At 55.5% G+C, this 18046-nt stretch overlaps 1 protein-coding gene across 33 annotated transcripts in view; it reads right to left on the minus strand.

The window, feature by feature from the left end:
- Nucleotides 1-18046, minus strand: part of NRXN2 (neurexin 2) — a 253023-nt gene that overhangs the window by 36097 nt on the left and 198880 nt on the right. For all 33 annotated transcript variants that reach the window (XM_074957997.1, XM_074957988.1, XM_074957993.1 and 30 more), the window contains one exon: nt 5891-6062. In XM_074957997.1, the coding sequence (XP_074814098.1) occupies nt 5891-6062 (172 nt within the window). The remainder of the gene's footprint in view (nt 1-5890; nt 6063-18046) is intronic.

Raw genomic sequence — 18046 nt, forward strand, 5'->3', positions numbered from 1 at the left:
TTGATGGTTTAGTCGATTTAGCACAGAGAGCTATTTACACAGTTTAGTAGAGTTTAGGTGTTAGGTGCGCGGCTGGATGTTAAACGGATTTATGCAGCATTTAGGAGGAGAAAGCTCCGGTGCAGTTTGGGGTTTAAAACTGACTTTTATCAACCTTTAGTCCCTACCAAATCAAATCAAATCCCGAAAACACAGCGACACACGGCCCGTTGCCACCTTGGAGAAAAGACACGTTTCCTGTGCACCCGTTTCCCTTTCTAGCTTCCTTTGCCAAGCTTCTCTGCCTGATTCCCCCCGTGCCCTCCCCCCCGCAGCAAAAGGCATACAAACAAGGTCACACTCACCCCCCATCCCATCCCATTTGTTTCTGAAAACCCAGCTGGCAAAATCAAAGAATGTTTCTAAAAGGCATTAGAAGCTGGCCAAGTCTTCCTGGTTTGTTTCAGTGAAGAAGAGAGGGGATCTCTCTCTCAGGCCTGCATTAGCAGGGAGGGTGTTTGTGCAGTAGCTGCACCCAGCGCAATTGGGCCCTCGATCCCAAATGCCAGTTAGGTGCTACCAGAGGGGAAGCTCAGTGTTCATACAGCACCCAGAATAACGGGGCCCCTGACCTCAGCCAAGTCTTTGACTGGAATAGAAATGCTCCTCGTGTCTCGTCCTCTATGCTTTACAAATGAGCCGGTTAGCGAATTCCCAGGGTGACTGGGCTCTGGAACTGGCATCACACACAAAGTACAGGTTAGGAGTAAAGGAAGCCGCTGTCTTACTGTCATAGATGAGGCCAAGGGACAGGATTGCTCAGCATGGGTAACACACCTGCCCTTTGCTGCTGATTGCGATTCCCTGTTGGCTCGGCTGGCAGGAGTAGGTGCCTTTGCAAGAGAGAATCTGTGGTGATGGTCAGGGTCTGTGCAGTGCCTGGCGCAACGGGGGGTCTGTACAGTGCCTGGCACAACGGGGGCCCCAGTCTCAGTCGGGGTCTCTAGGTACTACTGGGATGCAATCAAATAATTGTACAGGTGGGGAAAACCGAAGCACAGAGCAATTATGGGGCAGATTTTCCAAAGAGCTCAGTGTAAGCCACTGGTCTGTACCTGATTTACAGAGACTGCGAGTCTGTTACAGCCCAGCAAGGGAGCCCTGGGTTTTTAGCTCAATCTGTAGATATTGCAGCTGGTTTGATCTCTGGTGTCGGCATTGAGCAGGCCCCAGACCTCCAAAGAACTTGGCATGCTGGGAGCTGATCCCTTGGGGAAATTAGGCCATTAAGTGCCACAGCAGAAGCAGCTATGAAATCTGGCCCCAGTTGTGCATGGCAAGTAAGGGCCTCAGTGATTTGCCCCAGATCACACAGGGAGTCTGTGGTGGAGGCTGGAATGGAAAGAACCCAGGAGTCCTGAGCTCTCTGGGAAATCTGGTCTTGTTCGACTTGCTCAAGATCACTCAGGGGATCTGCGGTGGAGTGGAACCCAGGTGTCCTGAGTCCCAGCACCGTACCCCCAAAAGCACCTTTCCTGGTGTGAGTGAAATGGCAGAGATGCTCGGGCTGTTCCTCTATGTTTGGGGGAGGAGAAGAGGCAGCACTGGCTGGACACTAATTATCTGACAGAGACATGGAGGTCACAGTGAACCCCACCACCATGCCTGTGCACAGAGGTAACAAGCCCTTAGTAATGAGGAGGCAGCTGGGGGGTGTGGGGTTAGGTTGGGTGGAGCAGCCCCGCTGGGCTCCTGTTATGCACTGGCTGTACTGGGTGGTGGGTTAGAGTGGGGAGGAAGTAACAGGCTATTAGAGACACTGGAGGATGTGGGGGAGGTGCTAAAGTGGGGAGCCTGTAGGAATCGGTGGGAGCAAGGAATCCTGGGTTCTCTCCCCAGCTCCAGGAGGGTGGTGGAGTCTAGTGACTGGAGCAGGGGGTGGGTTCTCTGAAGGCAATGAAAATCCCTGTGAAGCTGGGTTCCTCTCTGCAAGGGGAAGGGATGCAGAAACCCCTCCTCTGAGGTCTCCCCACCCTCACCTCTCTATTCAGGATGCCATTTGGTCCGCTAATTAGGAGTGATCAGGGACTTTTTATGCTCTCATTAGCGCCTATATTAACGAGGCGATTAACATCTTTAATTAAAACCACACCATCCCTGGGAAGTGACCTGGGTCGCTAATCAGCAGCCAGCACTCAAGCAGGCTGGGGGGGATTGCCATAGGAGCTACATGCATGTTGGCTTGCTAAATGGGAGAGTGCTGGTGTACCTGGGAATCGCAGGTGTGTGCATCACATGTCCTGTCTATATATCAGGTCATGCCTGTGTACATACAAACTACATGTGTGTGCGTGTCACTCTCTACATATCAGGACATGCCTGGGGCTGGTGTAATCATGTGGGTGTTGGTGTGCATACAAACTACACATATGTGCATTGCAATACTGCTGAGCTCCAGGTGCTGGAGCTGGGGGGGAGCCCGGATTCCTGATCCCAACCCCCAACAGCCTTTACCATTTTCTGGGCTGTTCTCTAGCTAGCAGTTCTGGGTCATTACATCACACACGTCCCTGGTGCAACTTTCTGTTTGGGCCACATAGGTCCGGGGGCTCTGAAACCAGCCTCCCCGCCACCGCAGGGCACCCAGCTGAGTGGCACGGCACAGCACAGCCAGGCAGAAAAGCTTGGTGTCCACTGACATTTTCCCCCTAAAGAGGCCTTGGGGCTACAGACATCCCGTGACTGGTGGCTTGGGTGGGCGGTGGGGTGGGGGAGGGAGGGAAGAGAAGGCACTATCAGGAAGAGACATCCAGATGCTATGGTGATGGGTGCCATGTAAGACCCACAGATGGATGGAAGGGGATGGATGGCTGGATGGAGGCATTTATGTGGGGAGAAGACAGTGCGGCTGGGGATGGACGGAGGGCAGTGAATGGAGATGGATAGAGGGCTACGTGGGGGAGAAGATGGTGCGGATGGGGACGGATGGAGGGGTGTGGATGGGAATGGATGGATGGAAGGGTACGTGGGGGAGAAAATGGAGTGGATGGGGATGGATGGAGAGCTGTGGATGGGGACGGATGGATTGAGGGGTATGTGGGGGAGAAGATGGTGTGGATGGGGACGGATGGAGCGGTGTGCATGGGGAAAGATGGAGGAGAAGATGGTGTGGACGGGGACAGATGGATGGATGGAGGGGTACGTGTGGGAGAAGACTGTGCACATGGGGATGGATGGAGAGCTGTGGATGGGGATGGATGGAGGGGCACGTGGGGGAGAAGACGGTGTGGTTAGGGATGGATGGATGGAGGGGTATGTGGGGGAAAAGATGGTGTGGATGGGGATGGATGGAGGAGAAGATGGTGTGGATGTGGATAGATGGAGGGCAGTGAATGGGGATGGATGGAGGGGTACGTGGGGGAGAAGATGGCATGGATGGGGATGGATGGAGGGGCATGTGGGGGAGAAGATGGTGTGGATGGGGATAGATGGAGGAGAAGATGGTGTGGATGTGGATAGATGGAGGGCAGTGAATGGGGATGGATGGAGGGGTACGTGGGGGAGAAGATGGCGTGGATGGGGACGGATGGATGGAGGGGTACGTGAGGGAGAAGATGGCATGGATGGGGATGGATGGAGGGGCATGTGGGGGAGAAGATGGTGTGGATGGGGACGGATGGATGGAGGGGTACGTGAGGGAGAAGATGGCATGGATGGGGATGGATGGAGGGGCATGTGGGGGAGAAGATGGTGTGGATGGGGATGATTGGATGGGGACGGATGGAGGGGTGTGGACGGGGATAGATGGAGGAGAAGATGGTGTGGATGGGGATGGATGCAGGACTGTGGAGGGGGATGGATGTAAGGACAGCGAGAGAGCACATTGAGATGTGGGAAGGAGATTGAATAGTTGGGTGGGGTGGTATCTTATGGGTGCGTGTGTGGAGTTTGCACAGCATGTGAGGGGAGTGTGCAAGGTGTCTCCATGTGCGCACATAAAAGTGTGGGAGACACCAGTGTGCAGGGGGTGTGCCTGAATGTGCAAGTTCCTGGTGTTCGCTACCTGGCTGCTCTCCTGGGAGAGGCTTGGCATGGAACTGGCTGGGAAGAGGCAGCCCAGGGGTGGGGGTGGGGGTGGGGGGAGATCAGGGAAGGGGCCATGATCGTGGCAGCCGGGGGGTGTCTCACTGCGCATCAGCACCAGCCTCCTGCTGCTAGAAATTGCTAGTGTGTCAGGGACGATCTAGCATGTGCATGATGCGCCCCTCATGATTATCCACGCCACGGCCCTGATGATTACCTACAATTCTGCCTGCCAAGCATGGCCCGATGGGCACTGCAGAGTGGCTAGTCCAGGGTGGCATCCCCGCTCCATCAGGCAGAAGGAGCACACGCTGGTGTGTGGTTGAGGAAGATACCTCTGTGCACGAGTGTGTACGACGAGTGTCAGTGTGTGTGAGACATCTGTCCCAGTGCTGGGCCTATTCCACGTGCAGTTCTCTGCTGCTGCGTGTTGTGGGGATGGCTCTGGCCACCTGCCTATGTGTACACATGTGTGTGTTTGGAGACCTGTGGTGTTTGTGTACATCTGTCTTCACATTCCTGTGTTTGTGCGCGAACTTGTGTGCACACTTGGGTGCGTTTGCATGTGTGTGTTTTTGCATACCTGTGTGTGGGTGTACAGATGTGCATTCACATTTCTGGCTTTGCGTGTGTGTGTGTGTGTGTGTGTGCGCGTGCGCGTGTGTGTGCATGCTCACGTGCATGTGCATGTGAGAGAGAGCATGGGTGTGCATGTACATTCATCTCCAGCCCTGAATGGATTTGTGGGCAGTGGTGGCCAGGACTGGCTCCCCGCCTCGTCCCCGTCATGATGATCTGTCCTTGGGAACTAGCTCAGATTCTCCAGGCCAGGCGGAGATGCCAGCTGACCCAGGGAACAATTGGCAGCTTGGCAGCCCAGGTCTGAGGGGAGCGTATCCCCCACTCCTTCCCAGGAGCCTGGCCCCCTGTTAAGCTTGCCTGGCTGGCTCTTGGGGTGGTGGTTTGTGTGTGATGCAGCCAGAGATGATGGGGAGTGGCAGGAATCTGCCCACTCAGGACAGAGAAAAGCTATGGGGGTTTCAAATACAAATGTGGCATCATCTCCCCATCCCCAACATTCTCAGGGGCTGAGGGAGCTCGGTAGAGGCCGGAACCAACTTGTAACCCCTGATCTTTCCCTGACTCCCCAACTCTGCAGCCGGCTGGAGCAGAACCAGAGGGCAGAGCCCAGAGTGTGTGTCTTAGGGCCTATACTGATAAGGGCTGGGGGGGATTCTCCCAGGGCAGGGAAGCAGGGCTGATGCCACTGCCTCCAGGGCCTTGAGAAAGGGAATTTCAGATTTACTGCCTCCCCTGCAATGGGAACCTTCTACCTGTTCCCGGCGAGGAACTGCCTCCTGCTCCCCTAAAGCACCTCAGATTCCCCCCCAGGCACCTCTGATCCTCTCCCCCACTAGAAACCCCCAAGCCACTGGCACCTCAGCTCCCCCCTACTAGGAACTGCCCCCCGTTTTCTGGGCACCTCCCCAGATTGCACAGACCCCCAGCTACAGACTGTCCCACTCAGTCTGCCACTGCTAGGAAACCACTCCCCTGGTGTACATGCCTTTTCCCACCACTGAACGCTGGATGCCCTATAATGCCCAAGAGTCTCTCTCTAGTTCCATGGTGGGTGGTGACTTTACCCAGGATCCTTTGCAGGGGGGATGGGCACCAATCAGGGCTGATTCCGATGGGTGGCGGCGTTACCCAGAATCCTTTGCAGGGCCGGGCAGGGATGAGGGCTGGTTGCGACCTCCACCGTTGACGGTGCACACAGGCCGGGTGTTGGGGCGGGGTGGGCGGCAGGGCCGGCGCCCAGCCTTACCTGCTGGGTAGCGCTCATTGATGGGCCAGTTGTCCACCTGCAGCGTGGCATTGCCCCCGCTCCGGGTGAAGCGCACCACGTGGTACTTGCCGTCGTTCACCATGGCATTGGTTTCCTCGATGGTGATGTCATCCGTGCCCACGTTGAAGATGACCCCAATTGTGCCTTGATCCTGGAGGGGGAGGAGAGACATCAGAGAAGGGGGTGAGGTGGGAGTTGAGAGCCAGAACTCCTGGGTTCCATCCTCAGCTCTGGGAAGGGAGTGGGGGCTAGAGTTGGGGGGAAGGGAGTCAGGACTCCTGGGTTCTATCCATGAGATCTAGTGCTTTGAGCAGGTAGGCATTACCCTCCTCTCCCCCACCCCCTGCCATAGGTGCTGACTCCATGGGTGCTCTGGGGCTGGAGCACCCATGGAAAAAAAATAGTGGGCAGGTGTGCCCTGGGGAACCGGGGCAGGTGTGCTCTGGGGAAGGGGGTGGAACAGAATGGGAAGGGGCGGGGATGGAGCAGGGGTGGGAAGGGGTGGAGTGGGGGGGGGTGTCGAGCACCTTCTCGCAAATCACAAAGTCGGCGCCTCTGCGCTCCGCAATGATTCTCCCTCCCACATGGCAGCCCGTATCATTTCTCAGGCATGGTTTTTCAAGGCCCACGCAGGGCTGAGAAGCAGCTGCGTCTGGGGTGAGGCACCAGGGCTGTTCAAACGTCACACAGCGATTCTGCAGAGTCTGAGACAGGAAGTGCGGGAGAATCTCCTGGCTGATTGTGGGGAGGCCAAATGGAATCACGTGAGCGGGAATTTGGCCAGGGACCAGAATTAACATCCCCTGGTTTGGGGGCAGGACCAAGGTACCTTCCCTGAGCACAAGTTTGAAAGAGCTTGGCTTGATATTTCATTGGAAAGATGGACCAACACCATGACAGCGCCCCCTTTAAACTGCATCCCACACCCAGTCCCACAGCGCCACTCCAGCCCCCAGCCTCACTCCCAGCAGCACAGTGCCCCGCCAGCCCCACAGCGCCCCGCCAGCCCCCTGCCCCATTCTGCCCCTCCACCCCCCAGCCTACTCCCAGCAGCACATTGCCCCTCCAGCCCCCTGCCCCACTCCCAGCCCCACAGCACCCCTCCACCCCCCGGCCCACTCCCAGCAGCACAACACCCCTCCAGCCCCCTGGCCCCACTCCCTGCAGCACAGCGTCCCGCCAGCCCCACAGCGCTCCTCCAGCTCCCCACCCCACAGGGCCCCTCTAGTCCTCTACCCCACTCCTTGCAGCACAGCGCCCCTCCAGGAAAGGTTCAGAACAGGGCAACAAAAATGATGAAGGGTATGGAACGGCTGCCATATGGGGAGAGATTAATAAGATTGGGAGTTTTCAGCTTGGAAAAGAGACGACTAAGGGGGGATATGATAGAGGTCTCTAAAATCGTGACTGCTGTGGAGAAAGTAAATAAGGAAGTGTTATCTACTCCTTCGCATAACACAAGAACTAGGGGCCACCAAATGAAATTAATAAGCAGCAGGTTTAAACCAAACAAAAGGAAGTATTTCTTCACACAACGCAGTCAGTCTGTGGAACTCTTTGCCAGAGGATGCTGTGAAGGCCAAGACTATAACAGGGTTCAAAAAAGAACTAGATAAATTCATGGAGGATAGGTCCCTCAATGGCTATTAGCCAGGATGGGCAGGGATGGTGTCCCTAGCCCCTGTTTGCCAGAAGCTGGGAATGAGCAACAGGGGATGGATCACTTGATGATTACCTGTTCTGGTCATTCCCTCTGGGGCACCTGGCATTGGCCACTGTCGGAAGACAGGACACTGGGCTAGATGGACCTTTGGCTGACCCAGTAGGGCCGTTCTTATGTTCCAGCCCCACAGTACCACTCGAGCCCCCCGTTCCCTGCAGCACAGCACCTGTTAATGACCTCCAGCAGCTCCATACAGCACAGTGCCCCCTACTGAGGCTTACCTCACTCCCCCCAGCACAGTGCCCCCTACAGCCCCACTCCCTCCACTACTGAAGCTCTGCCCTGCTCCTACAGCACCATGCCCCCTACTGTATTCCTGGCCCATGCCGTGCAGCACAGCGCCCCCTAGCGCTGCACTGGGGTTAGCAATGACTGTGTGGGGAGAGCGCTACCTCCCTGCAGCACAGTGGCCTGTAGTAGTCAGCAGTGAGTCTGAGGGGAGAGCAACCCTGGCTGATCCCCCCACAACCGTGGCTGTTTCCTTCAAGTTCTCCCCTCCAAGCCCTGTGTGGGTCTGTCCCTGTTAGCGAGGTTAGAGATGTGTGTGAGATGGCTGCATGAGGACAGCCTCCAGGAAGCATCTGCTGTGACTCCAAGTCTTGCTGGGAGGAAAGGGATTTGTTAGCCAGCTGCTTGGGAGATCCATTCCCAGCAGCCTGTGCCAGACACAACCACCCCCGCGGCTCAGACCTGGGGCCAGAGTCCTCGCTCCCTTACGCCAGGCTAAAGCGAGAGGAGAAAGTTCTCCCCAAGACAGGCATAGAACCTGACACCCAGTCCTTCTGCTCTAATCCCCCGTCCCCCCCTAGAGCTGCAGACAGAACCCAGGAGTCCTGTTTTTCTCCCCAGCCCTGATTCTCTAATTCCCTGATGGCGCCGGCCCCTCTCTGGCTAATTCACTTGGGCTGCAGAGTAATCAAAGCCCCTTAATCCAGTTCCGGGAGCCATCGATTGAAATTTCAGCCCTAAGCTCGTTTGCGTCGTCAAAACGCTAATGATCAGGGCCTGTCTGCGGCAGAGTGGGAATGGATCCAGCTCTGGAGCCAGCCACGGCACTGCGCATGGGCTGGGAGCCACTGGCTTCCACCCAGCACCTCAGCCTTAGGGTATGGGGTGGGGGGTCTGGCTCTTCCACTCTGGTCATGTGCACGTGTATGTTTCTCTGTGCTAGCATCTGTTGGTGTTTGTCCGGGAGTGTGTGTCTGATCATCTCTGGGTGTCTGTGCTTGTCTGTGACTGTGTGTGTTTCTATCTCTGCGTGCAGGCGTGTCTGGGACAGTGTGTGTTTCTGTTATCTCTGGGTGTGTGCGTGTGTGTCTGGGACTGTGTGTATATTTCAGTTATCTCTGTCTGCGTACATTGTGTGTTTTCAGTAGTCAATCAGTCACAGCTGGCTGTTCCCTCTGGACTGGACCTGCTATGGGGTAATAAAGATCTTGAAATAAATGATAGAAATCCCTGTGCATGTAAGGTCCCAGATTCAAATGGGATGGGATGCTGGGCACCACCCTTGACACCAGCTGGGGCACACAGCCAGCACGCCAGGCAGGGACTGCTCACTGGCCCAGAGCACCAGGGGCTAGGTGGGAAGGGCTCAGACTGAATGAATCCCTGACTAGCCACTGTAAAATGTGCATCTCTGCCAGTGAGCCCCGGCCCCAAGACATTCTATTCCAGCTCTGGGAAGGGAGTGGTGTCTAGTGGCTAGAGCAGGGGGGCTGGGAGTCAGGACTCCTGGGTTCTATGCCCAGCTCTGCCACTAACATCCTGCAGGAGCTTAGCTCGGGCCCATGGAGCCATCCTACCATGTTGGATCCCAGATGGTTTTAACCCAATCTGGTGTGGGATTATTTTTTCTCTCCCGCCAAATGCTTATTTCTTTGCCCATGTGGTTCTGAAATTTGGATCCCTCTGTCCTGTCACACCCCGGAAGCAGTCCCCGGCAGAGACGCCTGCCTCCCAACCCTGGGCCACCTCAGAAAGCTGAGCCACCAAATACATATGTGCAGCCTCTGTGGCCCTTGCAGTCGGGGGCTGGTGCAGCGCTTAAGGGTTACAGTGCTAACCAGCGCTTAACAGCACATGGCAGGATGGGCTGCTGCGTCCCAGCTATTATGGCGCCTCATGCTGCTTATTAGAGCTGTGGATGTAATTACTGCATTACACGGGAGTCATTACAGCACAAGGGAGTGAAAGTAATGCCCTGCCTGCTGTTTGGTTTGCACGAGCAGCGCGGGACAGGGCAGTGCACCTGGGGGACAACTGCTGGGCAAGTATAGAGCATTGCTAGTAGGATTAGAGTAGAAGCATTGGTATGGCTGCACCTGTGGGGGTGGGGCTTGCCATACTGCACTGTCAAGACAATACATGCAATATGCAGCAGCAGGGCGTTATACGCAATGTGAACCCCCAGAAGGATGCAGGAACTATTGCACCACCAATGCAATGCATGTGACAGAGAGATACATGTACTAGGGACAGACAGAGAGATGCAAGGAATAATGCACAGTTGGGACAGTGCATGAAATACACAATTACAGGGTGCTATGCACAATATGGACCACTGGGGCAATGCATGGAACATGCAGTGGCAGGGTGTTACTTGAAATATTGACCACCAGAAAAACGCATGGAGTATTGCATCAATGGAATAATGCATGTAGGGCATCACATGCAACACGGGGTCAGTATATGTAACATGGCCTGCTGGTGCAGTATGCAATATGCCAATGCAGAGGCAACGTATGCAATAATGTGAAGCCAGGGCAGTATGCACAATATGGACCACTGGGCCAGTATACACAGTACAGACCCACTGGACTAGCATATGCGGTATGCACTGCTAGAGCAATACACACAATAATGTAACACTAAAGTAACGCATGGTATATGGACCACTGGGGCAACGCATGCACTCTGTGCTCCTACATCAGCATCCACTCTGTGCCCCTTTGCAGCGACTGCTGTCCTGTCAGAGCTACTGGGGTAGAGTGGTGAGGGAGCACAAACAGTATGGTGAGGAGTGCCCCTTGGGTACCCGGCACGGTGAGCACCCCTAAGCTCTGCAGGAGCAGAGCGGCTGGCAGTGCTGCAGAGATGGCTCACTGCAGGGTGGCCGTGCCTGCTCTGATTGTAAGCGCGCCACAGCCTGTTTCCCTGACTCCTCTCCCAGTCCTGCCCCAAACAGTGCCCATCTGCCCCTCCTCACCAGCCAGCAGGGCACCGTCATCCCCAAGCTCTGAGCAATGGCCCTGTCACAGCACCTGGTTAACTGGTACCAGCATCGCAGCACCCCAGGGGAGGAGGAGAACCACCCACCCCCCCGGAAGCAGAGATCAGTCTGGCTCCCTGCTGGGCCTGCTCCTGGGGGTCCTAATGGGCCTCAAGTCTGCCCTAGAGTGGGGTGGGGTGGGGAGGATTTTGCCCATGGAACTCGTTCAATGCCACACACTAGTGGCTGGGCTGGGTTGCAGCTGCATGTGGGGTGGCGCAAGAGGGTCAGGGTCTAGCCCCTTTAACACAAGTGGCAGAGGAACATGCTATATCTCAGCTGCACAGGGGTGCATGTTGGACCTCCAAAGCTGGGTTTGGGGGTTCTGGGGGTGCCCCTCGGAAAGGGGAATCCCACCTCCTGGGTGCTACGGGAGTCTGTGGGGAGATGGGCATGTCAGCAAATAGGGCCCTGGAGTCAGCGGGAAGGCATCCCCTGCATTGGCCCCCAGCTGTGACACAGACTGCCAAGGGGGAGGGGACAGCACTTCCCTGGGGCAGAGCACTCTGGAGAGCCCCCTGCTGCCCATGCCCCACCCTGCAGCTCAGCCTTTGCTAAGCCGGTCACTGGCAGCAGAGGGGGTGGAGCTGGGAGGAGCAGTGGGACACAGGGCTGGGGGAAGGAGACTGAAGGGGAGAGGAACTGGGGACCTTCCCATCTGGTATCATCTAACTGCTCTGGATCAGGCCCATCTATCCCACTCTGCTCCCAAGGCCACAGACAGCTCAGTCTCCCGCTCTCCCTTCCACCCCGGATCAAACCAATGGGCCCATCCAGCCCCGTCTCCCCCTCTCCCTTCCGTCCCAGATCAGACCAATGGGCTCAACCATCTCCTTCCCTCCCCCCTCGGGTTGTCTTGCATGGATTCCTGCATTCTGGCTAATGTACCTCATACTTCAGATGAGCCATGGCCCATGCAGTAATGGATCAGCTGTACTGCCCTGGTGGTGAGGGATGGGGGTGGGGAATTTCCTCCTGACCACTCTCCTCTTCCCATGGCGATTAGCCAGGGATCAGGAGCATGAGATCTGATTAGCTCTGCAACAGCCCGGAATCTGCACAGCCACAGTCCTGGTGGCATCACTACTCAGCTGGGGCTGAGGGTCAACTGGGGGGAGATTTAAGCTGCTCCCCAGCATCGGCAGTTCAAAGAGGACACAGGGAGTGAACAGACTGACAAAGCTGAGTGGCAAGAACACCAAATAAAGCCCTGGGACAGAGCAAAGCACTCGCTGCCTGGGCACAACTGCTCTGGCATGCCAGCTGTCCATAGTCATCTACCCATTACATTTCACAAGGCCAGCAAGAGCCACTCTAGCCACACCAAGATGGCCATCACTGTACAAGATAACAAAATGGCCACCACCCCTCATTTCTGTTTGCCCACTAGTTTTGTCTATCTGTTAAGATTAGGCTCTTCCCAGCGAGTAGCATGATCCCCAAAATGTCCACCAGGCCATTCCAGGCAACAAAACGGCCACTTCCCCAATGTCTGCTTCCCACCAGTCTGGTCCTATCTATTAATATAACGATCTTCCCAACAAACAGTATGATCACCAAGATGGCTGCTGTGCCATGCCAGGCAACAAAATGGCTGCCAGCCTGACATCTGCTTGCCCACCAGTTATGTCCGTTTGTCTGTCTGTTAAGATTACCATCTTCCCAATGAGAAGCGTGATCCCCAAGATGGCTGCAATGCCATGTGAAGCAACAAAATGACTGCCACCAGGTAGATTCTGAGGCCTGGTTGCCCATTAATCTTGTCCCTCTGTCTATCTCAAGAAAGCACTGGAAATGCTGAGATCTACCCACGAAGGAGTGTGCTCCAAAAATAGCTGCCGTCACCTATGCCGAGCAAGACAAGAAAATGGCTGCCATTTCAATTAACTCTGATATCTGCTGGCTACTCCTGCCTGTCTTTCTGTCAAGAAAACACCAGAAATGGTCATATTACAATCTCCCCCGCAAGAAGTATGATCTCCAAGTTGGCTGCTGCCACCCACACCAAGCAAGGCAACAAAATGGCTGACCTTGCCTCTGTGAACTGTGATGTCTGGCTGCCTGCTAGTCTTGGCTGTCCGTCTTTCCTTCTCTCAAGAAGACACCAGAAACATAACCCTATGATCTTTCCAACAAGGAGTTGGCTCTTCAAAGAGTGGGAGGTGTACCATCACCCAAGCTATGCAAGATAACAAAATGTCCGCCTCCTCAGCCAAGCTCAGGCAGCAGAATGTCTGCTATTCCTGGCCATCTATCTGTCAAGAAGCCATTGGAAATGTTAATATTTTGATCCTCCCAACAAACTGTATGTCTCTCAAGATGGCTACTGACAAGCAAGATACCAAAGTGGCCACCACTTCACTGAACTTTGACATCTAATTTTGTCTCTTTGTCTGTCTCAGGAAGACACTGGAAATATGAGGACTGGGCCCTTCCCAGTTGTGCATACAACCACAAGATGGCGGCTGCTGCTCACACCAACCAAAATGGCCACTGCCTTAGTGAACTGCCCACTAATCTTGTCTGTCTAGCTCTGTGTCTCAAAAAGATACTAGAAATATTAAGACTTTGACCTTCCCAACCAGGCATATGATCCCAAGATGGCTGCCATCACCCAGGCCAACAAAATGACTGTCGCTTCAGGGAACTTGGACATCCAGCAGCCACTCACCTTTTCTTCTGTCTGTCTTTCAACAAGGCACTGGGAGTATTAAGACAAGGATTGTCCTGACAAGATGCATAATCCCAAGATGGCTGCTGCCAATCACATCAAGCAAGATAAAAGACACTGCCTTAGTGACCTCCAACAGACAGCTGCCCACTAGCCTTGTCTGTCTACTGCAAGGGGGCACTGGAAATATTAAGACCTTCTCAACTGGGAGTGTGATCCCAAGATGGTTGCCGACAGCCGCACCAACAAAATGGCTGCCACCATCTATGCCACCTCCAAATGAACCCACCTGTCCCTGACTTGGCTGCTTTCCAACAGACAGGGAAGGAAGGTTTTCTTTCCCAGTGCTTCTCAATGCACAAAAAGGCTAAGGACAGTGTGAACCACACTGGGGCCTAATTCCTGTCGGGTTCCCCACACTCACGGGGTAACCCCATCAAGGGGATCCTCCTGAATTCCCTGCAAGATTATGGTTGGGCCGCTGCTTCCTTGCTGGTCAGGAATGACTGACAGACTACTTGCTTGTCTGTTTGTGATGAGCAGTGCATTGGAGCAGGAAGTGTGACCCCATCACTCCCTGAATGGGCCCCCAAGCCAACACAAGTTGCTTTGTTCAGAGACATTTATGAGGAGAGAGATGCTTCCCAACATTCCCTCAGCTCCCCATACTGCCAGGCAGTCCAATCATCGCTCCTCCAGCCCATTGCATCCCCCTGGCCCCTGGATCAGACCAAAAGGCCCTCTAGCCCCGTATCACTCAGTGCCACTGTGGATCAGACCCATGGGCCCATCCAGTCTGGTATCCCACCCCTCCCTGCTGCCCCTGATCAGAACAATGGGCCCATCCAGTCTGGTGTTCTGGGGTGGCCCATATTTAACGAGCCTCAGAATGATCCATTGTGCACTGGCCTGACATGCCTGGCCAGCTGTGCGATGCTTTGCGTGGGCGTGCCATTTGTTTGCAAGACTTGTGGTGCCATCTACTAGCCCTTTATAGCCCAATCTCAGTGTGCTGGGGCTGCCAACAGCCACTTAACCTCATGGACAAATCAATAGCAAAGTGGTTTTCTGCTTTACTGCCTCGGGCCTGGGACATAGGGCTGTTTCAGGTAGACGTGGAGGAGTCAGGACAGCGCTCTGCAGGGGACGGCCACCCTGGACCTCGCAGGCAGCACTGGCCCCAGAGCGGCACTAGGAGGTGTTGTGCTGCAAGGAGCGGGGGCTCTTTCCCCTTGCAGTCAGTTCTGGCCCCAATGCCCCAGCATGGCCCTAGTGGGCACTGTGCTAGAGGGGAGCAGAAGAACGCAGGCAGCCACTGATGCTGGGGCAGCCCTTTCCCCCTTAAATGACACCTCCAGCTCACATTCTGGGATTGCTGGGACGCTGCCCACGCGATAACAACAGTCAGGGGCATTATATGGCCCCCATGCCCAGGATGATGTCAGCTCTGTCTATGCTACCAGTACTACTGCCTGTCCAGCTTGCCAGCCCCTCATCGCCACCCCCAGACATTAACTCCTGGCCCCCCCATACACCCACTTGGGTTTGTGGTCCCCTTCAAACTCCCTTTTTTTTGAACCCCTTCTTCATATCATCCCAACTGAGAACTGCAGCCTCCCCCACCCATGGATGCAAGAGCAGCCTGCTCTGCCAACTCCCCCACCTCTTCACCTCATTCCAAACCATAACTGAACAGGTCTCTATAGTCATTTCTCTGTCCCCCACTCCTCACACTGTGCAGCTTGGCACAGAGGGAGGGCCCCACAACTCTGCGGGGGAGGGATCTGTGCAGCACCAGGTACAATGGGGCCCCCAATCTCGGTCATGGTCTCTAGGGGTTACCCAAATACATGTATTAATACTAATCTGAGTTTGGGATAAAATATGTAGAAACAAATACTAATAATACAAACTAATAACTGAAATTCATACATCCCCCTAATTAAAATCTCGTCTCTCGGGAGGGATGTGGGGCTGTTTATTCAGGGATCCCTTGCCTGGTGCTGAGATGCCGCTGCCTCTTGGGTGGGGAGTAGGGTGATCATAGTACAGTCAGAAACCCAGCACCCACAGCCCACACCCTGCACGGGGCCCAGGATCGGGGCGGTTTGTTGGTAGGAAGCTATTTTGCTCCATCAATCTCTTGGCTTTGGCTGGGTCGCCCGCCGGGCAGCTGAGCGAGATCAATCTCGCTCCATCCAACTGTCAGGCTGCATCAACAGCTCATTGCTCACCCTGTGGGCACACCTGTAATAGAGTTGTCTTGGAGGGCTGAGCGCTGCCTGCATCAGGGCGGGTGGGGATTGGGGCAGCCTTGTGCTAGGGCGGCAGTCCTGGGCACCACAGGCCTTTGGCCAAGAGCACCAGCCCTTCGGCACCGCCCATCCCAGCAGGGGTTGCCCCAAATGATGTCACCTTTGGAGCTGAGGCACTCCTAGCCAGGCACCAGGACCTTCAGGATCCTTAGGGAGCTCAGCTGGGCAGGGGAGTAATGGCACGGATGGACACAAGAGTCCGGGGAGGCTGCGGATGCTGCTCTGGCTTGGGCCATGTGCCCCATTCCCCGTTAAAGGGCAATAAAGGAAAACTGTTAATTAGAAGCTAATGATTCTGATCGGGTGCCAGGTGGCTCCAAGCTCATTGGTGCAGCTGTAATTACTGCGCCCACGCTGAAGGCTTCCAGGGCTGCTGGGCAGAGGGGACAGGCCATGGCATATTGACCCCACCCCCCCAATTCAGTGGGACCGACCACCCCTCCCTCCCAGGAGAAATCTCTGTCCTGCCCCTCCTCTCGCTTCCCTTCCCCACCCCAAGAGCCCCTCCCCCCCCAGGTGTGGAAATCTCTCTCCCTCCAACACCGCATCTTGTCCACTCTCCTTGCCCCACACCCCTACCACTTGCCAGTGCCCAGCCCCAGCGATGATGGGCCCAGGACAGAGGCAGATCTGTCCTGGCTCCCACACTAGCAGGTTCCCCTCTGGCAGCAGGTTATTAATAAGTGATGGGCGGAGATGGCTCCTGCTTATGTGGTGCCCTGGGAGCAGAGCTGCTTCTCAGACATTCAGCCACAACCCGGCGCCGTCCCTGGGACCCAGCTCAGAATCTTACAAGAGGGCACAGACCATGGGGATATGCAGACCTGTGCTGAGGGCGCCTGGCAAACCAAGGATAGCACCCAGGAGTCCTAACGTCCAACCTCCCACTCTAACCACTAGACCCCACTCCGCTCTCACAGCTGGGGATAGAGCCCAGGAGTCCTGACTCCCAGCCCCCCCACAAGCTGGAGACAGGGCTGCAGAGAGGTTTTTGGGGCCCTGGGGCAAAATCTGAAACTGAGGCCCCACAACTCTTCCAACAAAATTACCACTGAGGGGGGCCAAGGGAGAGGAGAGGGGTTAGAGGGTGAGCCCACCCTGCACTCACCGCACGTTGGCAGCTCCTGTCCCATGGGGCTGGGCTCTGCTCCCTACTCTGAGCCGTGGCACATAGGGTTGCAGCGCATCTCAGGGATGGCCTCCTCAGACACCCATGGCAGAGAGGTGGCAGACCAGACCTGAGCAGCACTGCGAACCTGTGTGCCACTCATTTTGGGGGCCATCTCAACTGGGAGGTCTGGGGCAAAATCTCTCCCTCTTTGGGCAGCCCTGGCTGGAGATAGAACCCAGAAGTCCTGACCGCCCAGGCCTCCCCTGTTCTAACCACTAGACCCCACATCTGTCCCAGAACTGGTATAGAACCCAGGAGTCCTGACCCCCAGGCCTCCCCTGTTCTAATTACTAGACCCCACTTTCCTCCCAGAGCTGAGAATAGGCTCTCCCCCATTACACCACACCCCCTTCCCATTTACTAACAAAACTAATAAAACGAGAAAAATCCATGTTTCTTTTCCCCCTGAAGCAGTGTTTTTACCCAGGCTGAATCCGTGCTGAGAAAGCCAGCCCTGGAGAGCTTTATCCCACAGATTCCATGGATCTCGGGGGGGGGGGGGGAGGGGGGCTTGGAGACGGAGGGGGCGGTGTCTGTGCAGTGCCCAGCACCACAGGGCCTGATTTCACTCAGGGTCTGTGCAGCGCCTGGCACAACAAGGGCTCTGATCTCTGCCAGGAGGAGGGGAGTTGTGCAGCACCCGGCCCAGCAGGGTCCCCAATCTGAGTTGGGGGGTGTCTGTGCAGCTCCCGGCACAACGGGACCCCTAATCTCAGTTAGGGTCCCTCCCCCTTAATTATTATTCCAATTTAACAAACCCTTCCAAAAAGCTAAGGCGCGCGGCAAGATGATAACCCAGAAATCTCTCGTGGCTGCCAATAAAACCTTTATAATGATAATAAAGCAAGAATGGAGATTTCCAGCCCCTCCTCCTCTTCCGTTAGCAATCTAAAAATATGCCGGCTGGCGCAGACGGCTGGCTAGCTGGTGCGCTGGCACTCCTGACTGTCAGTTGCACTGAGCAGGTCAGGCCTCCATGGTCCA

Source organism: Natator depressus, chromosome 7 (genome assembly GCF_965152275.1).
Source record: "Natator depressus isolate rNatDep1 chromosome 7, rNatDep2.hap1, whole genome shotgun sequence".
Lineage (NCBI taxonomy): Eukaryota > Metazoa > Chordata > Testudines > Cheloniidae > Natator > Natator depressus.